The sequence below is a fragment of the Coregonus lavaretus genome (genome assembly GCF_964263955.1).
Source record: "Coregonus lavaretus genome assembly, contig: SUPER_35_unloc_2, whole genome shotgun sequence".
NCBI lineage: Eukaryota > Metazoa > Chordata > Actinopteri > Salmoniformes > Salmonidae > Coregonus > Coregonus lavaretus.
In genome coordinates, this window is record NW_028167180.1 from 3523337 (window position 1) to 3549263 (window position 25927).

The 25927-nt window shown below is 44.1% G+C and overlaps 1 protein-coding gene across 1 annotated transcript; it reads left to right on the forward strand.

Moving 5' to 3' along the window:
* Positions 1-850: 850 nt before the first annotated feature.
* On the forward strand, positions 851-24391 carry LOC311110229 (uncharacterized protein; the record flags this gene model as incomplete). Its single annotated transcript, XM_084188766.1, has 5 exons — positions 851-1101; positions 9497-9912; positions 18957-19021; positions 19440-19597; positions 21471-24391. The coding sequence occupies exons 1-5, from the start codon at positions 858-860 to the stop codon at positions 24389-24391; spliced, it is 3804 nt and encodes a 1267-aa protein (XP_084044892.1). The 5' UTR covers positions 851-857.
* Positions 24392-25927: the final 1536 nt, after the last annotated feature.

The window sequence follows — 25927 nt, forward strand, 5'->3', positions numbered from 1 at the left end:
TGCCGGAATAGCCGAAAGAAACCTTCGCCGAAGTCCAAAACGTCACAAAATGTCGTCATAATATATGCACCACTCTTCCGAACTGTTTCGGCAGGGAAGCGTGCGGACGCCTTTATTATTATATATAGGCTATGGTCAGTCGTGAGAATGGGTCTTGTCTCTAAACCCAAAGTCAAAGCTGCAGTTTGGGCGCATTTTGGTTTTAAGCCAAACGGTAAAGGAGAGCCTCATAATCTTGATGAGGCAGTTTGCAGGTTATGCCGGAGGATTGTTTGTGCCAAAAGTGGAAACACGAGCAATCTAAAACATCATCTGAGACTAAAACACCCTACTGTTTTTTCTGAGTTTATATCGGCAACGTCTGGTTATGGATACTACTTCTCTGAGCCATTAGGTGAGTCTGCTATGCTGCAAGTCATTTGCACTGGCATTGAAATCTACATTCAAAGTTTGAATTCCTAACGTTTTTAGAACTGTAGGCTACGATGTGTTTTCCCGATGACTACCCAGTGACGATTTATTTTCTCTCACTTTCAGTCGCTGCCATGCTGTGCATTTTGCATAGGCCAGTGGTATACCGCAACAATCTTTGTAGAGTTGTCTTCCTACATTTCCATGCAGCCCATCCTTAGTACTAGATATTTAAATACTTGAATAAATATTTTTCTCACTTTTTTAAAAAGAACTGCACATTTGGTGTCTGTTGCGAGGTTGAGCCCGGTATATCGAGTGCACGCACGCTACGCCGGGGTAGGCTACTGGGCGGTCAGCAGAACAAGCGCACCCAGATAGAAAGACCAGCCCTCGACCGAGTGTAGGCTACTTCTACTCGTAGATTATAATGGTGGGTCGTGAGAATGGATCTTGTCTCTAAACCCAAAGTCAAATCCGCAATTTGGGTGCATTTTGGTTTTAAGCCAAACGAGAAAGGAGAGCCTCAGAATATTGATGAGGCGGTTTGCCGGTTATGCCGGAGGATTGTTTTTGTCAAAGGTGGAAACACGAGCAATCTAAGACATCACCTGCGACTACGACATCCTGATATATTTTCTGAGTTTATATCGGCAACGTCTGGGCATGGGTACTATTTTGAGCCATCAGGTGAGTCTGCGCTGCTGCAAATCATTTGCATTTGAGATTGAATGTAGCCTACAGTCAAACGTTTTTAGAATTGTAGCCTATGCTTTTGTGCTTTTTTTCAAGACATATTATTGTCGATTTTTCTCTCTCACTTTCACTCGCTGCCATACATGATGTGCATTATATACAACTCAATACTCGAAGATGATTTGCTAACGCACCAAAACGCCTGAATATGATTGGTCAACTAGCAATGTCAGTCAAACTCTGTCCTCCTCGATGAAAAAGAAGTATCGGATATCGCCATCAAGGGTCACTGATATCGGACACATTAACATGTTGTTCGTCAGATATATTGCTGAATTTGTTGGCAATTAAGTAAAATATACAGACGCGGTATATTCTGTAAACATTCTATATTGGTAACTATTGTGTGTAAATCGATAACCGATTAGGATTTCATCATCGTTAGGCCTGATCTTTAGGCTATATCGTGGCACCCAGGTAAACCTATTTCACTGTGCTAACTAGCAAATTTGAAGAGCCATTGAACGATGGATCTAGTCTCAAAGAAGAGAGCTACATCTACAGTCTGGGTTCATTTTGGTGTAAAACCAAACGATAAAGGGGAGCCTGAAAATAAGGAGGAGGCCGTGTGTCGGTTGTGCCGAAGGATAGTTCCGTGCAAAACTGGGAGCCCGACCAACCTGAGATCACATTTAAGGGTTCACCACCCTGCTGTGTTTTATCAACTCATGTATGGTGGTGTTGGAGCCTCCATGCATCAATCATCGGAGACATCAGGTGTGTAATAGGCAAGTTATTTGCACAGGATGTGTGTGTGTGTGTTAGGGCTTGGAATTGACAGGGACCTCGCCATACGATATAATCACCATATTATATCGTATTATAGTTGAAGTCGGAAGTTTACATACGCCTTAGCCAAATACATTTAAACTCAGTTTTTCACAATTCCTCAAATCAAATCAAATCAAATTTTATTGGTCACATGCGCCGAATACAACAGGTGCAGACATTACAGTGAAATGCTTACTTACAGCCCTTAACCAACAGTGCATTTATTTTAAACAAAAAAGTAAGAATAAAACAACAACAAAAAAGTGTTGAGAAAAAAAGAGCAGAAGTAAAAAATAAAGTGACAGTAGGGAGGCTATATATACAATAGAATAAAGTGACAGTAGGGAGGCTATATATACAGGGGGGTACCGTTGCATAGTCAATGTGCGGGGGCACCGGCTAGTTGAGGTAGTTGAGGTAATATGTACATGTGGGTAGAGTTAAAGTGACTATGCATAAATACTTAACAGAGTAGCAGCAGCGTAAAAAGGATGGGGTGGGGGGGCAGTGCAAATAGTCCGGGTAGCCATGATTAGCTGTTCAGGAGTCTTATGGCTTGGGGGTAGAAGCTGTTGAGAAGTCTTTTGGACCTAGACTTGGCACTCCGGTACCGCTTGCCGTGCGGTAGCAGAGAGAACAGTCTATCCTAGTAAAAATTCCCTGTTTTAGGTCAGTTAGGATCACCACTTTATTTTAAGAATGTGAAATGTCAGAATAATAGTAGAGAGTGATTTATTTCAGCTTTTATTTCTTTCATCACATTCCCAGTGGGTCAGAAGTTTACATACACTCAATTAGTAGTTGGTAGCATTGCCTTTAAATTGTTTAACTTGGGTCAAATGTTTCGGGTAGCCTTCCACAAACTTCCCACAATAAGTTGGGTGAATTTTGGCCCATTCCCCCTGACAGAGCTGGTGTAACTGAGTCAGGTTTGTAGGCCTCCTTGCTCGCACAAGCTTTTTCAGTTCTGCCCACACATTTTCTATAGGATTGAGGTCAGGCCATTGTGATGGCCACTCCAATACCTTGACTTTGTTGTCCTTAAGCCATTTTGCCACAACTTTGGAAGTATGCTTGGGGTCATTGTCCATTTGGAAGACCCATTTGCGACCAAGCTTTAACTTGCTGAATGATGTCTTAAAAGTGTTGCTTCAATATATCTACATAATTGTCCTTCCTCATGATGCCATCTATTTTGTGAAGTGCATCAGACCCTCTTGCAGCAAAGCACCCCCACAGCATGATGCTGCCACCCTCGTGCTTCACGGTTGGGATGGTGTTCTTCGGCTTGCAAGCGACCCCCTTTTTCCTCCAAACATAATGATAGTCATTATGGCCAAACAGTTCTATTTTTGTTTCATCAGACCAGAGGACAAAGTACGATCTTTGTCCCCATGTGCAGTTGCAAACCGTAGTCTGGCTTTTTTATGGCGGTTTTGGAGCAGTGGCTTCTTCCTTGCTGAGCGGCCTTTCAGGTTATGTTGAAATAGGACTTGTTTTACTGTGGATATAGATACTTTTGTACCTGTTTCCTCCAGCATTAGTAAAACTAAATGCATGCTTTTCAATCGAACGCTGCTAGCACCCGCCCACCCGACTAGAATCACCACTCTCGACGGGTCTGACCTAGAGTATGTGGACAACTACAAATATCTAGGTGTCTGGTTAGACTGTAAACTCAACTTCCAGACTCACATAAAGAATCTCCAATCCAAAGTTAAATCTAGAATCGGCTTCCTATTTCGCAACAAAGCCTCCTTCACTCATGCTGCCAAACATGCCCTCGTAAAACTGACTATCCTACCGATCCTTGACTTCGGCGATGTCATTTACAAAATAGCCTCCAACACTCTACTCAGCAAATTGGATGTAGTCTATCACAGTGCCATCCGTTTTGTCTCCAAAGCCCCATACACTACCCACCACTGTGACCTGTACGCTCTTGTTGGCTGGTCCTCACTACATGTTCGTCGTCAAACCCACTGGCTCCAGGCCATCTATAAATCACTGCTAGGCAAATCCCCGCCTTATCTTAGCTCATTGGTCACCATAGCAGCACCCACCCGTAGTCTGCGCTCCAGCAGGTATATCTCACTGGTCATTCCCAAAGCCAACACCTCCTTTGGCCGCCATTCCTTCCAGTTCTCTGCTGCCAATGACTGGAACGAATTGCAAAAATCTCTGAAGCTGGAGACTCTTATCTCCCCCAATAACTTTAAGCATCAGTTGTCAGAGCACCTTACCGATCACTGCACCTGTACACAGCCCATCTGAAATTAGCCCACCCAACTACCTCATCCCTATATTGTTATTTAATTTGCTCTTTTGCACCCCAGTATCTCTATTTGCACATAATCTCTTGCACATCTAGCATTCCAGTGTTAATACTATTGTAATTATTCTGCACTATAGCCTATTTATTGCCTTACCTCCATAACTTGCTACATTTGCACACACTGTATATATATTTTCTGTTGTATTTCTGACTTTATGTTTTTTTTTACCCCATATGTAACTCTGTGTTGTTTTTATTGCACTACTTTGCTTTATCTTGGCCAGGTCGCAGTTGTAAATGAGAACCTGTTCTCCTACTGGCTTACCTGGTTAAATAAAGGTGAAATAAATTTTTTTTTTAAAAGCATCTTCACAAGGTCCTTTGCTGTTGTTCTGGGATTGATTTGCACTTTTCGCACCAAAGTACGTTCATCTCTAGGAGACGGAACACGTCTCCTTCCTGAGCGGTATGATGGCTGCGTGGTCCCATGGTGTTTATACTTGCGTACTATTGTTTGTACAGATGAACGTGGTACCTTCCGGCATTTGGAAATTGCTCCCAAGGATGAACCAGACTTGTGGAGGTCAAAACAATTTTTTCTGAGGTCTTGGCTGATTTCTTTTGATTTTCCCATGATGTCAAGCAAAGAGGCACTGAGTTTGAAGGTAGGCCTTGAAATACATCTACAGGTACACCTCCAATTGACTCAAATTATGTTAATTAGCCTATCAGATGCTTCTAAAGCCATTACCTCATTTTCTGGAATTTTCCAAGCTAAAGGCGCAGTCAACTTAGTGTATGTAAACTTCTGACCCACTGGAATTGTGATACAGTGAATAGGCGATATGCACAGGCGAGCATGACGTATTTCCGGTTAAATCTCAGGATGGATGTAAACTTCCGGTTATCGTAGAATGCTGTGCTACCGTATGCTAGCATTGAATGCTTGTCGTCAAAAACATCCGAAACGGTTAATTTTCGTTGTTGTTTATGTTAATGTTTTTACTTGTAATACGATGACGTGTAAACGTACGAAAGTGTCCTTTCAAAAAAACGGGATGACCGCTCATCCAGCCATCACTGCTGTGTGCCGCAATGTACAGTGACTGCCAGATGCAATTCTTCTGTTAGTTTTTTTTACTTTTCCCAAAGACGGTGAATTACATAAACGGGTGGGTGATTAACATTCGAACGAGTCAACTTTCTTACAACAAACACACGAGTCTGCAGCCGACACTTTCTAAGTGAAGATGTAATAGAGCCTCCGACTCCAGCTGGGCGCAGACGTCTGAAGAAGGGAGCTGTTCCAGTGCTGTTTCAATGGTTCAATGATTAATAACGTTTATTTCACAACACATTGTAGTCTGCCTATTTAATTGGACTCTGCATACCTAATTCCGCTTGCCGGAGTAGCATCTGGTTTGGGCTTCACTACAACCATGGCATCCACAGGTCCTGGCTTCACTCCCTATGTATTTATGAGATGGTATTAGGAGAGATGCTAGTATGCATGTGACACAACTGTCTGGTGTTGAAATGATACAAACCATTGTTCGTGATTTATGCCACTTCTGCTCTGTTTCAGTGCACGAAAGTACAGGAGGGACGACAGACATGCCACATTCAGAGTAATGGGCAGTCTGATATAGTAATGCAACCAAATGATTGCATATCCCACACCCAGCCACACAGGAACAGTATCTTTTAACAAGCACAACTGGCTGTGAATCACGCCATGTCATCTGAAATACACAGAAGCATAATTTTAATGGGTTTTGAAAGACGAGGGTCTACAGCAGCAGGAGTAGGAGCAAAACTTGTTCTTTCTACTTTTTACTGGTGTAAGCAACTTATCTACTGTCTCGTGTCACTTTTGTGCTTTCTGCATCACTTTCCTACTGTCTTGCACCACTTGGCTATACTGTCTCCCACCACTTACCTATTGTCTTGTGCCATTTACCTACCTTCAAACAGTATTGGCAGAGCAGTAGGTGAGTGGTGCAACATTGTAGCCTAGTACCAATAACAACAGTAGAGTGAAGGTTTTGCTCCTAATTCCTCTTGAACAGTAGAAACATCAAGTACAAAAGCAAGGAAGTTGGGCTATATGTTTATAAAGAAATAAGTAAAGATGACAGGACAGTTTTGAGTAGAACATCAGCAGTTTGAAGAATAGCTGAGTGGAATATGTTACTGTCATTGCAGTCATCAAGTCAGGAAAAAGTAGTAATCTCATTATTGTTTACATTTCAAACCAAACTCCAATTTGTTTACAACAGTCCCAACAACAAAGCATGGCAATTCCCACTCAGCTACCCTGGTCTGTATTAGGCTACCACTGTTCAGCTATCGTGAAAACCACTAAAGTTCTAAAGTGTTCTCTTAGCAATGGCAATCAAAGCTGTGGTAACATTAAACGAGTAAAACGTGTTGAACGGAACCTTGAAAAGTTCAACAGAACTTTGAACGTGTCACTTAATCTAGTCCTACTCTCAACTGGTGTGGTGGCTTTAGTTTCTTCATTGAGCGGTAGCAGTGGGCTCTCACAGAGATCTCATTTGTAGCCCAGTTTTTACCTGATACTTTCATAAAAGTACAAACACGTGAAGAGAGAGGTATATACACATGATTAAACTTGATTTAAAGCATGATTAACCTGAAGCAGGATGGAGTCATGACTTTAAAACACCAAAGCAAGGCTTCTAGCTCAGGCTAGCTAGTGTTAGCATATTACCTTCAAAGTTGCAAGGAAAAGAAGAAACGTAAAATTTGAAGCCTTTATCCAGTTTGCTACGTGGTGTCGTACTGGATGTCCGGACGACCCTCCGTATATCATTAACAGATACTTTAGGCAACTCCAGCAAACACCTTGTAAACTTCATCTCTGCCATCATAACGGTCTACTGTCACTGTCTAATGTTTTTTTCCGGTAACCGTGAATGCCCAAGCATCCTTACACCAATACGGAAGTGATGCGTGCATAGAGCCTATTATAAGTGAAATCATCTGTCTGTAAACAATTGTTGGAAAAATTACTTGTGTCGTACACAAAGTAGATGTCCTAACCGACTTGCCAAAACTATAGTTTGTTAACAAGAAATGTGTGGAGTGGTTGAAAAACAAGTTTTAATGACTCCAACCTAAGTGTATGTAAACTTCCGACTTCAACTGTAGGTGCCAATATGATATGTATTGCGATTCTATATGTATCGCGATTCGATGTTACAAACATATTGCTTACATTTTGCTGCAAAGTGGCAAGAGAGAGCCATGAAAAAACAAGTTTTGATCAGTCATGGAAATAAAGTGCTGAAAACAAATTTGCTCATTATTTTTGAAAATATGGAGAACAAGCTATGAAGGAAACATACTGGAGTTTTGGTGCAGGCACAGCTGACAGCGCAAAAATAATATTGCAATATTGTCCAAAAATAATATTGCGATATCGTTAAATAATATCTCTCTCTATATACAGGTAAAAGTCAGTAAATTAGAATATTTTGAAAAACTTGATTTATTTCAGTAATTGCATTCAAAAGGTGTAACTTGTACATTATATTTATTCATTGCACACAGACTGATGCATTCAAATGTTTATTTCATTTAATTTTGATGATTTGAAGTGGCAACAAATGAAAATCCAAAATTCCGTGTGTCACAAAATTAGAATATTGTGTAAGGGTTACATTTTGAAGACACCTGGTGCCACAAACTAATCAGCTGATTAACTCAAAACACCTGCAAAGGGCTTTAAATGGTCTCTCAGTCCAGTTCTGAAGCCTACACAAACATGGGGAAGACTTCAGATTTGACAGCTGTCCAAAAGGCGACCATCGACACATTGCACAAGGAGGGAAAGACACAAAAGGTTATTGCAGAAGAGGCTGGCTGTTCTCAGAGCTCTGTGTCCAAACACATTAATAGAGAGGCAAAGGGAAGGAAAAACTGTGGTCAGAAAAAGTGTACAAGCGATAGGGATCACCGCGCCCTAGTCAAGATTGTGAAAAAAAACCCATTCAAAAATGTGGGGGAGATTCACAAGGAGTGGACAGCTGCTGGAGTCAGGGCTTCAAGATCCACCACCAAGAGACGCTTGAAAGACATGGGTTTCAACTGCCGCATACCTCGTGTCAAGCCACTGTTGACCAAGAAACAGCGCGAAAAGCGTCTCACCTGGGCTAAGGAAAAAAAGAGCTGGACTGCTGCTGAGTGGTCTAAAGTCATGTTTTCTGACGAAAGCAAATTTTGCATTTCCTTTGGAAATCGAGGTCCCAGAGTCTGGAGGAAGACAGGAGAGGCACAGGATCCACGTTGCCTGAAGTCTAGTGTAAAGTTTCCACCATCAGTGATGGTTTGGGGTGCCATGTCATCTGCTGGTGTCGGTCCACTCTGTTTCCTGAGATCCAGGGTCAACGCAGCCGTCTACCAGCAAGTTTTAGAGCACTTCATGCTTCCTGCTGCTGACCTGCTCTATGGAGATGGAGATTTCAGGTTCCAACAGGACTTGGCGCCTGCACACAGCGCAAAATCTACCCGTGCCTGGTTTACGGACCATGGTATTTCTGTTCTAAATTGGCCAGCCAACTCCCCTGACCTTAGCCCCATAGAAAATCTGTGGGGTATTGTGAAAAGGAAGATGCAGAATGCCAGACCCAACAACGCAGAAGAGTTGAAGGCCACTATCAGAGCAACCTGGGCTCTCATAACACCTGAGCAGTGCCAGAAACTCATCGACTCCATGCCACGCCGCATTAATGCAGTAATTGAGGCAAAAGGAGCTCCAACCAAGTATTGAGTATTGTACATGCTCATATTTTTCATTTTCATACTTTTCAGTTGGCCAACATTTCTAAAAAATCCCTTTTTTGTATTAGCCTTAAGTAATATTCTAATTTTGTGACACACGGAATTTTGGATTTTCATTTGTTGCCACTTCAAATCATCAAAATTAAATGAAATAAACATTTGAATGCATCAGTCTGTGTGCAATGAATAAATATAATGTACAAGTTACACCTTTTGAATGCAATTACTGAAATAAATCAAGTTTTTCAAAATATTCTAATTTACTGACTTTTACCTGTATATGTTCCCCATCACTAGTGTGTAAGAGAGAGAAAGAAACTGCAGTCTGCTTGCTCATATTCTACTCATTTTATATTTAGATTTGAGATTTGGGAGAAGAGAGCAGAGGTGTCCTGCTGCCAGCCTAATTCAGGTGTGCTTTTTCCTCCAGCCACAGTCCAGGCAGCTTATTCTAATTCCCCCTCCACCTCTACACAGGTTCAGAGCAGAGTCAACACTACATCAACGACAATGGTTCCCAAGGCAACTTCAGTGGTCAAGGCAACATCGGCGGTGGCCATGGTAACTTCGGCGGTGGCCATGGTAACTTCGGCGGTGGCCATGGTAACTTCGGCGGTGGCCACGGTAACGACAGACCGCTTCACTTCATCCCAGACACGGTGGTCTGCGGTGAGCCATGGTTGGAGGGCGGTGACGCCCGTGCGGTGGGTTCCATCCCCCCGTGCCTCAGCCTACGGAGGTGGGGCAGTGGACCTGTGCCTGGGGGGTCAGCGGAGGAGGAAGAGGCGGGGGTGTTTGCCAAGACTCTGTCACTGCAGCAGGGGTGGACGTTTGGACCCTTCGTGGGAGAGTTGACCCGCGGCCCTCTGAGCTGCCTCAAATACGCCTGGGCTGTGAGTATGGACAGATAGATATTAGCCTGGGCTGTCAGTATGGACAGATGGATATTAGCCTGGGCTGTCAGTATGGACAGATGGATATTAGCCTGGGCTGTCAGTATGGACAGATGGATATTAGCCTGGGCTGTCAGTATGGACAGATGGATATTTAGCCTGGGTTGTCAGTATGGACAGATGGATATTAGCCTGGGTTGTCAGTATGGACAGATGGATATTAGCCTGGGCTGTCAGTATGGACAGATGGATATTAGCCTGGGCTGTCAGTATGGACAGATGGATATTAGCCTGGGCTGTCAGTATGGACAGATGGATATTAGCCTGGGCTGTCAGTATGGACAGATGGATATTAGCCTGGGCTGTCAGTATGGACAGATGGATATTAGCCTGGGCTGTCAGTATGGACAGATGGATATTAGCCTGATTCCATTCGCTGTGCAGAATAGATAAGCGTTTGAACAGAATATTGTAGCATCCTGGTTTATCACCGTGGATATCGACTCTGCCACTTCAGCATGCTTTTGTGGCACAGTCGATGGCGCGCTGGCCTTCGGGTCAGAAGGTTGAGGGTTCGAGCCGCACTACCTGCCTGTTTCATATGGATATGGAAGCTGTGTAACTGAATATGGAAGCTGTGTAACTGAATATGGAAGCTGTGTAACTGAATATGGAAGCTGTGTAACTGAATATGGAAGCTGTGTAACAGAATAGGTTTAGGGCCTTCAGAAAGTATTCATACTCCTAGACTTGTTCCACATTTTGTTGTTACAGCCAAAAATCAAATAATACCCCATAATGACAAAGTGAAAACATGTTTTTAGAAATGTTATCAAATGTATTGAAAATGAAATACAGAAATATTTACATAAATATTCACACCCCTGAGTAGATTCACCTTGGGCAGTGATTACTGCTGTGAGTCTTTCTGGGTGTCTCTAAAAGCTTTCCACACCTGGATTGTGCAACATTTACAAGCATTCCCATAACATGATGCAGCCACCACTATGCTTGAAAATATGGAGAGTGGTACTCAGTAATGTGTTGTTTTGAATTTGCCCCCAACATAACACTTTGTATTCAGGACAAAAAGTGAATCGCGTTGCCAATTTTTTTTTGCAGTATTACTTTAGTGCCTTGTTACAAACAGGATGCATGTTTTGGAATATTCTGTACAGGCTTCCTTCTTTTCACTCTGTCAATTAGGTTAGTATTGTGGAGTAACTACAATGTTGTTTATCCATCCTCAGTTTTCTCCTATCACAGCCATTAAACTCTGTAATTGTTTTAAAGTCACCATTGGCCTCATGGTTAAATCCATGAGCGGTTTCCTTCCTCTCCGGCAACTGAGTTAGGAAGGACGCCTGTATCTTTGTAGTGACATGGTGTATTGATACACCATCCAAAGTGTAATTAATAACTTCACCATGCTCAAAGGGAAATTCAATGTCTGCTTTTTATTTTACCCATCTACCAATAGGTTCCCTTTGCAAGGCATATATTTATGTGTGGGGTACAGAGATGAGGTAGTCATTCAAAAATCATGTTAAACACTTGCACACAGAGTTAGTCCATGCAACTTATTATGTGACTTGTTAAGCAAATTTGTACTCATGAATTTTAGGCTTGCCATAAGGTTGAATACTTATTGACTCAAAACATTTCAGCTCAAATGTTTTATTAATTTGTAAAAATGTCTAAACATAATTCCACTTTGACATTATGGGGTATTGTGTGTAGGCCAGTGACTAAACATCCACATTTAATCCATTTTAAATTCAGGCTGTAACAACAACATTTGGAAAAAGTAAACGGGTGTGAATACTTTCTGAAACCGCTGTAAGCTGTGTAACAGAATATAGAAGCTGTGAGATCAGGATAGATGTATACTGAACAAAATTATAAACGCAACATGCAAGAATTTCAATGATTTTACTGAGTTACAGTTCATAAAAGGAAATCAGTCAATTGAAATAAATAAATTAAGCCCTAATCTATGGATTTCACCTGACTGGGCAGGGGCACAGCCATGGGTGGGCCTCTTGGGAGACTGGCCCACCCACTGGGGAGCAAGGCGCAGCCAATCAGAAATAGTTTTTCCTCACAAAAGGGTTTTATTACAGACATTAATACACCTCAGTTTCATCAGCTGTCCGGGTGGCTGGTCTCAGAGGATTCCGCAGGTGAAGAAGCTGGATGTGGAGGTCCTGGGCTGGCGTGGTGACACATGGTCTGCGGTTGTGAGGCCGGTTGGACGTACTGCCAAATCCTCTAAAATGACGTTGGCGGCGGCTTATGGTAGAGAAATTAACATTCAATTATCTGGTAACGGCTCTGGTGTACATTCCTGCAGTCAGCATGCCAATTGCACACTCCCTCAAAGACATCTGTGGCATTGTGTTGTGTGACAAAACTGCACATTTTAGAGTGGCCTTTTATTGTCCCCAGCACAAGGTGCACCTGTGTAATGATCATGCTGTTTAATCAGCTTCTTGATATGCCACACCTGTCAGGTGGATGGATTATCTTGGCAAAGGATAAATGCTCACTGTTACGAACCCCGTGGCTCTAAACGTCTAGGGTGGATGGACATGAGACCCGTAACATAATTCATGCAAATTAGGAGTGTGACATGGAACAGTGAGAACAAAACTACACGACAACCATAAACTACCGTCAAACATAAATGGTTTATTGCTGAACACACGGTAAAGGTTTGGGAAAAAGGGATGAGCAGGACCCAAGAAATGAAACAATAGTGTAAAACACCCCTAAACTGATCTTGCCTGCCTCAAGAACCGCTAAGCTACTGCTACTCATACAAAAATACAGTGGGTGGTCCGCTCAGGTCTAACTAGTGTTTTTAGACAGATTTCTTCCTACGGGCAATGTACGCCCAAGGGCAACTAGCGTAAACTCCCCTTTTCCCAGAAACACACAAAGTTACCAAACAGAGTAATCAGCAAATTAGTGAGTACACAATACACAGGATACCACAGTATCCATACTCACATATGGAAATAGTCTAACAAAATTACCAAACAGAGTAACCAAACTTAGTGAGTACACAATACACAGGATACCACAGTATCCATACTCACAGACGGAAACAGTCTTTTCTCTAACAACAAACATAACTGACTGGTTTTTAAACAATGGGATGTGTGATTGAAAAACCAGCAACAAGTGGTGCCATGCAGAGGAATGTTCACTGATTGGTCCACCTTAGCAATCAGCAGACATCTCAACGACCACCAATCAGGAACATGCAGGACACCTGTGATTAGGGCAGAAGGAGAGGAAAACCACAAAAAGACACAGGATACCTGTATCCGTAACACTCCCACCCTTAAAAGAGCAAACCACAATGGTTTGCGACACACGTACCATCACAACACCCAAATCATCCTGCCGGGATAACAAAAAAAAACTTAGATTGCTTGATAGGTGCAGCGTTTCCAACGTTAATGTCATGTTCTAACACATTTGTGCATGTAGGAACATCATTAAAAAGACATGAAAAGCTGTGTAATAGTCTCACAATATAATCTGACTGTCTGTCCATTAAATGAATCAGGCTTGACGGGAGAGACAGCAGCATCTCTGAATTGGGCAATCTAGCACACTGCTGCTGAGTATTGCGCAACTCCAAACCATCTCCGTCCACATCATTAACATGACCTCCCACTACAGCCGTTGCAGCAATAGAGACAGCCGACTCGGCCAGTTTCTCTGGACTGTCTATCTGAGTGATGGGTCTGGTGTGGTATGTCTTCAACATGTTAACGTGGCACACACGAGATTGGCGTTTTCTATCAGGAGTCTGTATCACGTAGTCAGTTTCACTTAGTTTCTTTTCAATGACATAAGGACCAGAGAAACGTGCTGACAATGACGCTCCTGGCACAGGCAACAATACAAGAACTTGGTCACCTGGCTGCAGTGAACGAGAAACAGCCTGTGTGTCATAGTGTCGTTTCATCCGTTTCTGTGAGGAAGACAGCGCTTCCTTTGCTAGAGCACAGGCACCATGTAGGCGCTCACGAAAGCGACTAACGTAGTCCAACACATTTTCTTTCACACACAACTCTTGTGACAAAAACTGATCCTTAAGGACTTTCATAGGTCCTCTCATGGTGTGTCCAAACACCAGTTCAGCTGGGCTGAACCCTAGGGATTCCTGTACTGTCTCACGGACAGCAAACAAAACTAGAGGAACTCCCTCATCCCAATCTTTCTCAGATTCCAAGCAATATTTACGGAGCATAGACTTCAGTGTCTGATGCCAACGTTCAAGCGCACCCTGCGACTCTGGGTGATATGCGCTTGACACACGGTGTGTAACTGACAAGGATTTTAACACTTGTTTAGAAAGGAAATTCGTACCCTGATCAGTTTGTATCACCTTAGGTAACCCAAAAGTTGAGAAGAATTTGATCAACGCTTTACTCACCACCGGAGCAGTAATCCTTCGCAGAGGAATGGCCTCTGGGTACCTGGTGGCCACACACATAATTGTCAACATAAACTGGTTACCAGATTTTGTCTTTGGTAATGGTCCAACACAATCAACCAACACATGTTCGAATGGTTCACCTATGGCCGGTATGGGACAAAGAGGTGCGGGGGAAATAACCTGGTTCGGTTTCCCAGTTACTTGACAGGTGTGGCAAGTCCGACAGAACTGAGCCACATCTTGCTTTAAACCAGGCCAAAAGAAATGTCGCAAAACTCGATCATAAGTCTTGGTGACTCCCAGATGTCCGGACCACTGGTGATCATGAGCGAGGGATAAAACATTTTGTCGAAAGGCTGTAGGAATCACTATTTGGTAAACAGCATTCCAATCTCCGCCAGCGTCAACATGGGATGTCCATTTACTAGGGCTGTCAAAAATAGCGCGTTAACGACGTTAATTAGTTGTTTGCTGTTAATTACGTCAATTTTTTTAACGCATTTCACGCATGCGCAGTGTGACAAATTATTCAGGTCAGGAAAGTGGTTGGGAGCTAGAGGCGAGATGGAGCAAGGTGAGCAAAGTGGGCCTATTGACGGATTCAAATATAAAAAGAATGATGATGGTACAGTTAACAAGTACAAGGTTATTTGCAAGATTTGTAAGGAGTTTCAATTTCACCGGAGCTGTTCAAGCTTGAAGTACCATGTCAACGCCAAACATGCGTTTGCTGGGCCGTCAGATTCAGCAAGTGGTTTGCGCCAGACCACGCTGAATGTTTGCAGGCAATTAACAAAATCAACCTCAGATAATTTGACCAACACAATAGCAAAATGGATTGCAAAGGATTGTAGGCTCATTAGCATTGTAGAAGACTCAGGTTTCCTTGATGTTTTGCAAGTGGCGTCTCAAGACTCATTCTATAAGCCACCGTCAAGAGCCACAGTTATGAAGAAAATCCACGAGCTCTATGAAAACGAAAAAGAAAAAAGGAAAGAGGTCTTGGCTCAAGTAAATCATATCGCCCTGACAGGAGACCATTGGACATCAGTGAGTAACAACAATTACCTCGGAGTAACTGCACATTTAATCAGTGACACGTGGGAACTGAAGTCTTTTGCGCTGACTATATTAAAAACTGAGGAGCGTCATTTTGCGGAGGCTTGTAAAGAAAGGTTGAAAAAAAATGGTTAGGATTCAGGTGTAATTGCAAATAGTGATTAATCATGATTAATCCACTGAAAATTCTGATTAATTTGATTAAAAATTTTAATCATTTGACAGCCCTACCATTTACGCATGAGGAGATTACCATCAATGAAGTATGCCATGTTTTTCTTCTTTAGCTCCTCCTCTGAGACAACACTAGAAAAACATTTAGCCAGGCTAATGTCAACCTTTTGGTTAGCGATCAGCTGCTCACGAGTAACTGGTAACTGTATTGCCTCAGCAACAAGTTCCACATCCTTCTTCCTTTCTCTGGGCTGTTGGTCAGACCGCACCAGCTTACCAGAGGTAGCACCCGAACTATCCTCTGGGTCACACTCTGAATAGAATCGTGTTCGACAAATCTATCACTTCACCCACTTGTCGTGCTTGAGCACGTGTGACAGCACAAGCGGGGAACACATCTGGATAACCCTGTGCCAGCTCCTCGGAGAGAGACTGGTCACTTTTATCCAATACCTCCAATACGGGTATCACCTTTCCTCCGGCAATATCGTTGCCCATTATAAATGTCACACCTTTTACTGGCAACATAGGACGTACGCCAACTCTGAACACTCCACTGACTAACTCAGAGTATACGTTCACAAAGTGCAATGGCACGGGGACGAATCCCATTTCAATTCCTTGTACTAACACATTGGAACCACAATATGTATTATTGGACAAGGGCAACACATCAGATAGTATGAACGACTGCGCCGCACCAGTATCTCTGAGGATTCTAACTGGACGCTGAGACGCTTCGTCATCTGATATAGAAACAAATCCCTCAAAAATGAACGGTTCATAACTGTGATCTGGGACAGGGACTTTCAAACCACATTCACTATGAGGCCTCTGTCTTGATTCCGGCCTTACAACCGTACGAATCAGCCCAACACCCGTTGGCGGCCTGGCGTGCGGAGGCATCCCCTGTTTGCGTTTAAGCAAAAAGCAATCACTAACCAAATGTCCCACCTTATGACAATAGAAACAGTGACGCACATCTTTTGGGCGTGCTGGATGTACTGCTGGTCGACTAGGACTAAAAGTTAGCAACTCCGCAGCCTTGCTCTCCGTACGAGCCGAAAACACGCTCTTATGCGTCAACACAAACTCGTCTGCCAATACAGACGCTTCCGACAGTGAGGATACCTTCTGTTCGTTCAGATAAACTACAATGCGTTCGGGTAAGCCATTTTTAAACTCTTCTAACAAGATTAACTCCCGTAGAGAGTTAAAATCAGTTACCTTACTAGCACTGTGCCATTTGTCAAACAGATTTCCTTTGTCTCTAGCAAACTCCACATAAGTCTGAGTAGAAGCCTTTTTATGAGACCTAAATCTCTTTCGATATGCCTCAGGAACAAGCTCATAGGCACGAAGAACAGTAGCTTTGACCACGTCATAATTCAAGCTGTCTTCAAGAGGTAGTGCTGACAGAACCTCTTGGGCTTTACCTGTTAATTTACACTGAAGCAATAGGCACCATACCTCTTCGGGCCATTTCAATGCTACCGCTATACGTTCAAACACACTGAAATAGGAATCAACCTCTGACTCCCTAAACACAGGTACCAAGATGATCTGTCTACTAATATCAAAAGTAGTAGACGACACAGCTGGTGAGGATGGCTCACTAGCAGGCATAGTATGAGCAGAGACTAACCTCGCTGTTTCTGCCTCTAGTTCCATTTTACGCATCTCCAGTTCTTGATCAAGCCTACGCGTCTCCAGTTCCATCTTACGCATCTCCAGTTCCTGATCAAGCCTACGCGTTTCCAGCTTGTCTAGCCTGATTTGTGCCCGCTCTTCCGCTTCCATTTGGAGGCGTGTCGAGCGGACATCCATCCTGGCATCACTGTCAGTCAGTGGGGAGAGTGGGTCATAACGGGGCAATGTGGCTGGAGCCTTAGCCTCGTCCTCAGACACTGATGGGCTTACAGGAACAGCAACCACATCCCCTACAGGAGCAGCAGACTCAGGCGGCGGTAACTCAAGCACTCGCTCACTCAACAATATCTCTAACACTGCTTTCCTCACTTCGGCTTTCACTAAAACCCTGGATATGGGTACAGAAAAGTGGTCAGCCAAAGCCTGCAGATCCACTCTACGGCAATTCTCAAAAACCTCCCACGTAGGGTTTTCCAAAAATGCATCCAACTCAAAAGTAGCCATCCTAAACTAGCAACACGAGCCGTCGAATACTGAACACACAAAAAAAACTGGTAGTTACAGCTGCCAAGCTCAACACCGAACCAGACACTACCTAATTTGCATGAGTATCAATGAGATATATCCCGGACAAACCCCCCACATTATGTTACGAACCCCGTGGCTCTAAACGTCTAGGGTGGATGGACATGAGACCCGTAACATAATTCATGCAAATTAGGAGTGTGACATGGAACAGTGAGAACAAAACTACACGACAACCATAAACTACCGTCAAACATAAATGGTTTATTGCTGAACACACGGTAAAGGTTTGGGAAAAAGGGCTGAGCAGGACCCAAGAAATGAAACAATAGTGTAAAACACCCCTAAACTGATCTTGCCTGCCTCAAGAACTGCTAAGCTACTGCTACTCATACAAAAATACAGTGGGTGGTCCGCTCAGGTCTAACTAGTGTTTTTAGACAGATTTCTTCCTACGGGCAATGTACGCCCAAGGGCAACTAGCTTAAACTCCCCTTTTCCCAGAAACACACAAAGTTACCAAACAGAGTAATCAGCAAATTAGTGAGTACACAATACACAGGATACCACAGTATCCATACTCACATACGGAAATAGTCTCTAACAAAATTACCAAACAGAGTAACCAAACTTAGTGAGTACACAATACACAGGATACCACAGTATCCATACTCACAGAATGAAAACAGTATTTTCTCTAAAAACAAACATAACTGACTGGTTTTTAAACAATGGGATGTGTGATTGAAAAACCAGCAACAGGTGGTGCCATGCAGAGGAATGTTCACTGATTGGTCCACCTTAGCAATCAGCAGACATCTCAACGACCACCAATCAGGAACATGCAGGACACCTGTGATTAGGGCAGAAGGAGAGGAAAACCACAAAAAGACACAGGATACCTGTATCCGTAACACCCACTAACAGGGATATAAACACATTTCTGCACACTTTTTTTTTTTTTTTGAAATAAGCTTTTTGTGCGTATGAAAAATATCTGCGATCTTTTATTTCAGCTCATGAAACATGGGACCTGCACTTTACATGTTGCGTTTATTTTTGTTCAGTATTGTGTGGTCTTGATAGATTTAGGCTGACCTATACACTCTAAACTAGATGAAAATGTGTTCAGTTTGGTCTTCTAATCAGCTAATAATTGATTATCTCCTCTTGTTCCCAGATCAAAGAAAATGATTCCTACTACTTCGTAGATGCCTCGGATGAAAACAAATCAAACTGGATGAGGTGAGAAGTTATGTTTGAAACATTGTCTGCATTTAGTCTTTCAGGTTGTTAGTGATCTGTTGTTTAACTTTTTCAATTCAAACATGTATTCCTTTAGTGATCTTATTAGTTAACCCAATGAATATAACAGTCATTTATTTAGTCATTTATGTTTCTAATGTCCAAACAGACATCCCTATTTCATATTTATCTCATATCTGTTTGCATATCATCTTTAGTCAAGATATACAATTGATACATTTAGGGGTGGTTTCCAGGACAGTGATTCATCCTGGACTAAAAAGCAAGATCAATGGAGATTCTCCGTTGAGATTAATTTTTAGTACAGAATTAGACTTAATCTGTGTCTGGGGAAACTGCCCCATAGGCTACACAATGTTAATTTCACTGCATTGTCATGCCTCTCATCCCTGTTCAGGTATGTAGCGTGTGCTGCCTGCGAGGAGGAACACAACCTGACCGTGTTCCAGTACCGCGGTCAGATCTTCTACAGGGTCTCCCAGCCCATCCCTGAGGGGACAGAACTCAAGGTCTGGATTGGCCAGGAATACGCTGCCATGCTGGGTCTAGGGATAGGTACGTTTGGTGTTCTAGCGCGACGGAAGATTATATTACATGCTAAGGCGTTATTAACTGGTATAGTATATTATTTATTACTTGATAACAATTGGAGCTTCCTAGTATTAATTCCATGTGACGGAGAAGTACCTTTTTGGGTAATAATTATGGAATTACGCTGTTACCTTGTAGTAAAAGGGGGGCTGATCAGGGAGGGGGGCTGATCAGGGAGGGGGGCTGATCAGGGAGGGGGGCTGATCAGGGAGGGGGGCTGATCAGGGAGGGGGGCTGATCAGGGAGGGGGGCTGATCAGGGAGGGGGGCTGATCAGGGAGGGGGGCTGATCAGGGAGGGGGGCTGATCAGGGAGCTGTAAAATAAAGCATTACCTACACTACCAGTCAAAAGTTTGGACACACCTACTCATTCAAGGGTTTTTCTTTATTTTTACATTGTAGAATAATAGTGAAGACCGCAAAACTATGAAATAACACATGGAATCATGTAGTAACCAAAAAAGTGTTAAACAAATCAAAATATATTTTAGATTATTCAAATAGCCACCCTTTGCCTTGATGACAGCTTTGCACACTCTTGGCATTCTCTCAACCAGCTTCATGAGGTAGTCACCTGGAATACATTTCGATTAACGTTTGCCTTCTTAAAAGTTAATTAGTGGAATTTATTTCCTCCTTAATGCGTTTAAGTTGTGTTGTGACAAGGTAGGGGGGTATACAGAAGATAGCCCTATTTGGTAAAAGACCACGTCCATATTATGGCAAGAACAGCTCAAGTAAGCAAAGAGAAACAACAGTCCATCATTACTTTAAAGACATGAAGGTCAGTCAATATGGAACAAATTTCAAGAACTTTGAAAGTTTCTTCAAGTGCTGTCGCAAAAACCATCAAGCGCAATGATGAAACTGGCTCTCATGAGGACCGCCACAGGAATGGAAGACCCAGAGTTACCTCTGCTGCAGAGGATAAGTTCATTAGAGTTACCAGCCTCAGAAATTGCAGCCCAAATAAATGCTTCACAGAGTTGAAATAACAGACACATCTCAACATCAACTGTTCAGAGGAGACTGTGTGAATCAGAATTCAAGGCACACTTAACCAGCATGGCTACCACAGCATTATGCAGCGATACACCATCCCATCTGGTTTGGGCTTAGTGGGAGTATCATTTGTTTTTCAACAGGACAATGACCCAACCCACCTCCAGGCTGTGTAAGGGCTATTTTACCAAGAAGGAGAGTGATGGAGTGCTGCATCAGATGACCTGGCCTCCACAATCCCCCGACCTCAACCCAACTGAGATAGTTTGCGATGAGTCGGACCGCAGAGTGAAGGAAAAGCATGTATTTTTTACTTTTAAGACCTTCATGTCTTAAAGTAATGATGGACTGTCGTTTCTCTTTGCTTATTTGAGGTGTTCTTGCCATAATATGGACTTTGTCTTTTACCAAATAGGGCTATCTTCTGTATACCCCCCTACCTTGTCACAACACAACTGATTGGCTCAAACGCATTAAGAAGGAAATAAATTCCACAAATTAACTTTTAACAAGGCACACCTGTTAATTGAAATGCATTCCATATTCCATATTAATTGAAAAGCTGGTTGAGAGAATGCCAAGAGTGTGCAAAGCTGTCATCAAGGCAAAGGGTGGCTATTTGAATAATCTCAAATATAAAATACACTTTTTGGTTACTACATGATTCCATATGTGTTATTTCATCATTTTGATGTCTACACTATTATTCTACAGTGTAGAAAATAGTAAAAACAAAGAAAAACTCTGGAATTATAGGTGTGTCCAAACTTTTGACTGGTACTGTATATTTGACTCACACAAACCGTTATTAAACACAATATTCTCACTCTCACAGGTGAGAACATCAAGTGTGAATTCGGGGACAAGGAAATCCTACTGCGGATCTTCCGTGACATCCAGGTTGTGCCAGTAGGCGGAACCAGCAGTCACCCAGACATCAATGGCTCTTACAGCTGGTCAGACAACAGCCAATCAGGGAGCCCCTTGCCAGTCATCAGTGATGTCAGTAGCGGGTTACAGACTGATACCACTGACCCCACCCCTGTCTTCAACCCACCTCAAAACACCAATCAGACGTCACTGTCAACAGCCATGAAGTACGACTTTGTGAAGGGTGCTGAGAAACTGTTGTGCCCCTCTCAGCCCAACAGCCCCGTATGGGAGTTCTTTGGGTTTGAGCCGGACCCCAACGGCCAGCCGCTGGACAAGGACAAAGTAATGTGCAAGCTGTGTGGTCAACACGTGGACTACAGTGCTACTGTCACCCACCTGGAGAACCACCTGGTCCAGATGCACCACATGAAGCGCCGGGACGTCATCAAGGATGGCAACAAACCCTGGGTTTCGTCCTCACGCTTCAGGCCTTACCACACTACGGGCGTCAGAGCACCTCGTTCTAGCAGCCCCTCAACCCACAGAACCAACAACAATAACTACAGTAATGAGGACTGGACTTGGAGTGGGAACGGCAGTTCAGCAGTGACCGATACTGTAACAGCGGGTTCGACCACCGCCGTTACACAGGGACCGAGAACGCTCTCTAACGTATTGACCACTCAAACCACCAGTGCCATCACTAACTTCCTCATCAAAGACTTGTTGCCCCCAGATACAGTGGAGGGGGAGGGCTTCAAGCAGCTGATCCAGACCCTGCTTCCGTCCTGCAAGGAGCTTCCTTCAGCCTCTCTACTAGAGGAGGTGCTGAGGGACGTCCACACCAAGGGCAGAAAGAACTGGGCCAAGTTGCTGACGAACAGCACTGGGTTTAATGAGGAAGACACTTCCAAACCTACCATTCCAGTTCAATTCAAACCCAGCTCCTCAACCAGAAAAGCTGCCCGTTCCCGCTCAAAGACCCAGAACCAACTATCTCACCACGTAGCTGTTAGTGCTGACGTGTGGTGTCATGACTGGCAGGGAGACAAGGAGCGATACGCTACCCTGTGGGCCCATTTCATCAACGCTGACTTCGCTTCCCATAACCTGGCTTTGGCCACGCAACGTCTGGGTGAGACAGGAACTGGCGATATGGATCTGAGCGTAGTCGAGGCTATAGTGAGGTCCATGGCTCAGGAGTGGGACATCTCTCAGCCGAGTTTCATCCTGCTTGGGGGCGAAGAGATGGAAAAGACGAAGGTGGGTCCGAAGAAGCGAGAGAGAAGTGGAGAAGGGGTTGGTGGAGGTGGAGGTGCCCGTCACCACCACCCGAACTCCACCACATTCCTGGAGATGGAGGACTCCATATCCTCTGATGATCTCTCAGGTCTGGAACGAGCGATCGAACGAGCCAACTCCACCAGCGGGGAGTCCCACTCTCCACCCATACCCTGTTTCTTCACAGCTGTTCAGAGCTGCATAGAGGAAGTCATGGGTCATTCCATCATCTCAAAGACCCTCTGTGTATTCCAACACCTTCTCTACAGCCTCTTCTCCTTCCATGGTAAAGACATGGTAACTCTTCACCCAGCCAGGAAACTGATCTTAGTCCTACAGAAGCAGGAGACGGCTGAGCTGAAGTCTTGGGCCTATGGGAAACCAGGCTGGAATGGGCTTTACAGTGTGGTCAAGACACTCCTCCGCTATCAGAACATGATCTCTGAGACACTAAAACAAATAGACAGTGAGATTCAAACTGGACAAGAAACAGGAAGTCCCACTGACTTGGATTCAGGGACGACTGTGGCTTTGAAAACAGCTGACAACCATGACACAAACTCCACTTCCTCTGACACCACAGACGGCTCCAACTCATCGGTACCCGTCCCTCCCAAGCGATCTGACTGGAAGGTGTTGGAGGATCTCTCCTCCATGCTGAAACCCCTAGACGTGGCCTGCCGTACCCTGGCCAAGGAACCGTTCCCCAGGCTCTCGTTGGTCAAGCCCATCCTCACCGGCCTGCTCGACCGACATTTCGCCCCCCACCCCCGCCATCGCAACGACTCCACCATCTTGAAGGAACTCAAAAAGAAGATAAGGTGGGGCCTTGCCCGCCGGTACAACGACCCCCAGATCAACCAGGTATTGTGTGTAGCGTGCGCCCTCGACCCCCAGTTTCACGGCCTGGGCTTCATGGAAGTCAGAGAGCAGGCGACCACCTTCGCCTGGCTGAAGAAAGAAGCGGTCCGGATCGTAGAGGAGGACCAGAGGAGGGCCGTGGCGGCGGCGTCTCGAGGGGGCAGGAAGAAGAAAAGGGGATCCTCCTCGACCACCTCATCAGGAGAGATGGAGGGAGACGTCCTAAGAAGAAGCAAAAGGCTTAAGGAGATCACCCCGGTCAGTTTCAAAGAGAGAACAGAGAGCGATTCAGATGAGGAAGCCACCGGTAGCTCTGTGAATGGCGACAGTGAGAGTGAAAACATGGAGCTGAAACTTGAGCCTGTGTCCCAGCAGACTGGCATGGAGTTCCTTCTAGGGGACCTGTTCAGCTCCCAGTCCCAGAACAAGCAGCCCTCCGTGGAAGAGACGGTGGACATTGAGCTGTCTGTCTTTAGAGCAGAGAAGGGAGCCACCCTGGGCGTGGAGCCTTTACAGTGGTGGAAGGCCAGATCAGGACAGCTCCCCCTGCTGGCCAAAGTAGCACGTGCCTACCTGGCTGCCCCGGCTGTCGCGGGCAGTGCTGTCCAGACGTTCCTGCAGGAGGGAGGAGGGGTGATACAGAGGAAGAGAACCAATATCCCTCCAGAGGGCCTTGACCAGATGCTGTTTCTGCACCATAACGGCCTAACCGCGACCACACAGGGTCACACAACGGTCTGAAAGGATTAACACAACTTGCTGACTGTCACTCAATACAGAAATTTAACTATGGGGCTTCTCTCTCTCTCCAAGTTGATGAGATGGACTTAGTGATAGTCTTCACACAATCTCTGAAACTCGAAAGACTTTCCTTTCTTGGTTAAAATGTTGGACTGTTGAACATGTTACTGTTCTGTGTTTTCAGTATGTAGATAGAAACTAAATTAAGAGAGAAGTCCTTTTCGGTGCCTTATTCTTTGAACTGTTTGCATAACTACTGTACGCATGTATTACATTTACATTTTAGTCATTTAGCAGATGCTCTTATCCAGAGCGACTTACAGTTAGCACATACATTATTTTATCGAACCCACAACCCTAGCGTTGCAAACGCCATGCTCTACCAACTGAGCTACATCCCCTGCCGGCCATTCCCTCCCCTACCCTGGACAATTGTGCGCCGCCCCAAGGGTCTCCCGGTCGCGGCCGGCTACGACAGAGCCTGGATTCGAACCAGGATCTCTAGTGGCACAGCTAGCACTGCGATGCAGTGCCTTAGACCACTGCGCCACTCAGGAGAATTTTAAGTTCTGTTTTTGTACTGTATGCATGTACTGTTGTTTAAGCTAGTTTACCGTCCGAAGTCTGATGAGACTCGTTTTTGTCCTGAACCTATTCATTTCAGTTTTAAGAAAACTTTTTACATTTCAGAATTATATGTATGTATATACACACACACACATACACACACACACACACACATACATACATACACACCACACTACCGTTCAAAAGTTTGGGGTCACTTAGAAATGTCCTTGTTTTCAAAAGAAAAGCAAATTTTCTGTCCATTTAAAATAACATCAAATTGATCAGAAATACAGTGTGGACATTGTTAATGTTGTAAATGGCTATTGTAGCTGAAAATGGCTGATTATTAATGGAATATCTACATAGGCGTACAGAGGCCCATTATCAGCAACCATCAGCCCTGTGTTCCAATGGCACGTTGTGTTTGCTAATCCAAGTTGATCATTTTAAAAGGCTAATTGATCATTAGAAAACCCTTTTGCAATTGTTAGCACAGCTGAAAACGGTTGTGCTGATGAAAGAAGCAATAAAACTGGCCTTCTTGAGACTAGTTGAGTATCTGGACCATCAGCAATTTTGGGTTCGATTACAGAATCAAAATGGCCAGAAACAAAGAACTTTCTTCTGAAACTCGTCAATCCATTCTTGTTCTGAGAAATGAAGGCTATTCCATGCGAGAAATTGCCAAGAAACTGAAGATCTCGTACAACGCTGTGTACTACTCCCTTCACAGAACAGCGCTAACTGGCTCTAACCAGAATAGAAAGAGGAGTGGGAGACCCCGGTGCACAACTGAGCAAGAGGACAAATACATTAGTGTCTAGTTTGAGGAACGGACGCCTCACAGGTCCTCAACTGGCAGCTTCATGAAATAGTACCCGGAAAACACCAGTCTCAACGTCAACAGTGAAGAGGCGACTCCGGGATGCTGACATTCTAGGCAGAGTTGCAAAGAAAAAGCCGTAT